Genomic DNA, 1,485 nt, shown 5'->3' with positions numbered 1-1,485 from the left:
CAAGCCACAACCTTCACCACAAACAACACCCATTCCCAAAAAACCCTCTTCCAAAACCCTTGCACCCCCTCCCACAAAACCCGCATCCCCATCCTCTTACGAAACAGAATCAGATTCTCACCCCCAAATTCAACAACCTACCCCTCCCCCTTCAAATTCCAAATCTAACCCCTCACGCCCTGCTCGTTCCAAGAAACAAACACCCACTGCCGCTGCTGCTGCCGCTGCCGCCGACTCATCCAACCCGTATAACAGAGTCTTCAGTGATAAGGATGAAATCGCCATCCTCCAAGGCCTAGCCGATTTCAAATCCAAAACAGGCACCGATCCGAGTACAAACTACCCGGCATTGTTAGACTCGTTGAAGGATTCGCTTAGCATCAAACCTACAATTAAGCAAGTTAGACAGAAGGTTTATTACATTAAGCAGAAATTTGAGAAGAAAGTGAACAATGACAAATCTCCTATATTGGCTAATCCTCACGATGAGAAAGTGTATGAACTGTGCTGTAAATTATGGGGCCATGACAATGAAGCTTCTGAAGTAAAAGAAAAACCTAGGAAGAAAGAAAATGCTGCTAAGAAACCATTGAAATTGAAGGAACCGATGCAGATACCGGAACAGGTACTGTCTGGCACGGAGGTTCGTTTGGAATCTGGAAAGGGTGAAAGTAGTGATGAATTGAGTCATGTTAGTTTGAATTTGAGCGAGATGATTCGTTTTGATAAAATGAGTTCGGATGTGAATGTGTTGAAGAGGGGAATGGAGTTGATTGATGAGTCGGAGAGAGCTGAGTTTGAGAGAAGGTGGAAGAAATTGAGAGTTGATGAGATGAAACTTTTTGTGAAGCGTGCTGAGTTGGTTGAATATCAGGTTGGATTGATTTTGGAGGCCATACAAGGATTGTCATAGAAAGGAGGCGTGCAGGGATGGAAAATTTTTTGTATGGCAAAATCTAATCAAATCTGGTACTCTATAGTCTTGACTTTGTAGTTATTTTGTGGCTATTGTATGATCATTTTGGATGTAACCACGACTGAATGATGTTTTGATTAGATTATCTTGTTGAAGCTTACACGTGATGCAAAAAATGTGACTGATGTTTTGATGATTTTAATGCTGTTGTAGTATGTTTGAAAAATCTTGTTAGAGAGATCTCAAAACATGTCATGCATGCACTTGGTTGTTGGTTGTAATTTTGGTGCTTTTGTTCTTTTAGGTATTATGATGATCGTTATGTTATGTATCAAGGGAATTTTTTAGCAAGTTTTGTTTGAATCGTTTGATATGGTTAGGTGGTTATATGGGTTAGTAAATTTCATTTAGACTAATGTTTACTGTCACTGAAAGTTAAATTTTTCAGGGTCAATGCCACATTTTTAAACAATTGTGTTTGCCATTTGTTGCTTTCACAGTAAAACTTATACATTCCAACATTTCACTTATCTGTATACATCTACTCGCGATCACGAAAAGTTCCTCCA

General features: G+C 39.7%; 1 protein-coding gene across 1 annotated transcript in view; it reads left to right on the top strand.

Moving 5' to 3' along the window:
* The window catches only part of LOC101514741 (uncharacterized), a 1,302-nt gene extending 184 nt beyond the window's left edge, over positions 1 to 1,118 (top strand). The window contains exon 1 of the mRNA XM_012712890.2: positions 1 to 1,118. This exon is cut by the window's left edge and continues 184 nt beyond it. Coding sequence (XP_012568344.2) covers positions 608 to 913 — 306 coding nt within the window. The 5' untranslated portion in view covers positions 1 to 607 and the 3' untranslated portion in view covers positions 914 to 1,118.
* Positions 1,119 to 1,485: the final 367 nt, after the last annotated feature.

The sequence above is a fragment of the Cicer arietinum genome, chromosome 2, assembly GCF_000331145.2.
Source record: "Cicer arietinum cultivar CDC Frontier isolate Library 1 chromosome 2, Cicar.CDCFrontier_v2.0, whole genome shotgun sequence".
NCBI classification, from domain to species: Eukaryota; Viridiplantae; Streptophyta; class Magnoliopsida; order Fabales; family Fabaceae; genus Cicer; species Cicer arietinum.
The sequence above is the reverse complement of the archived record's forward strand: the minus strand, read 5'-3'. Positions and strand labels throughout refer to the sequence as shown.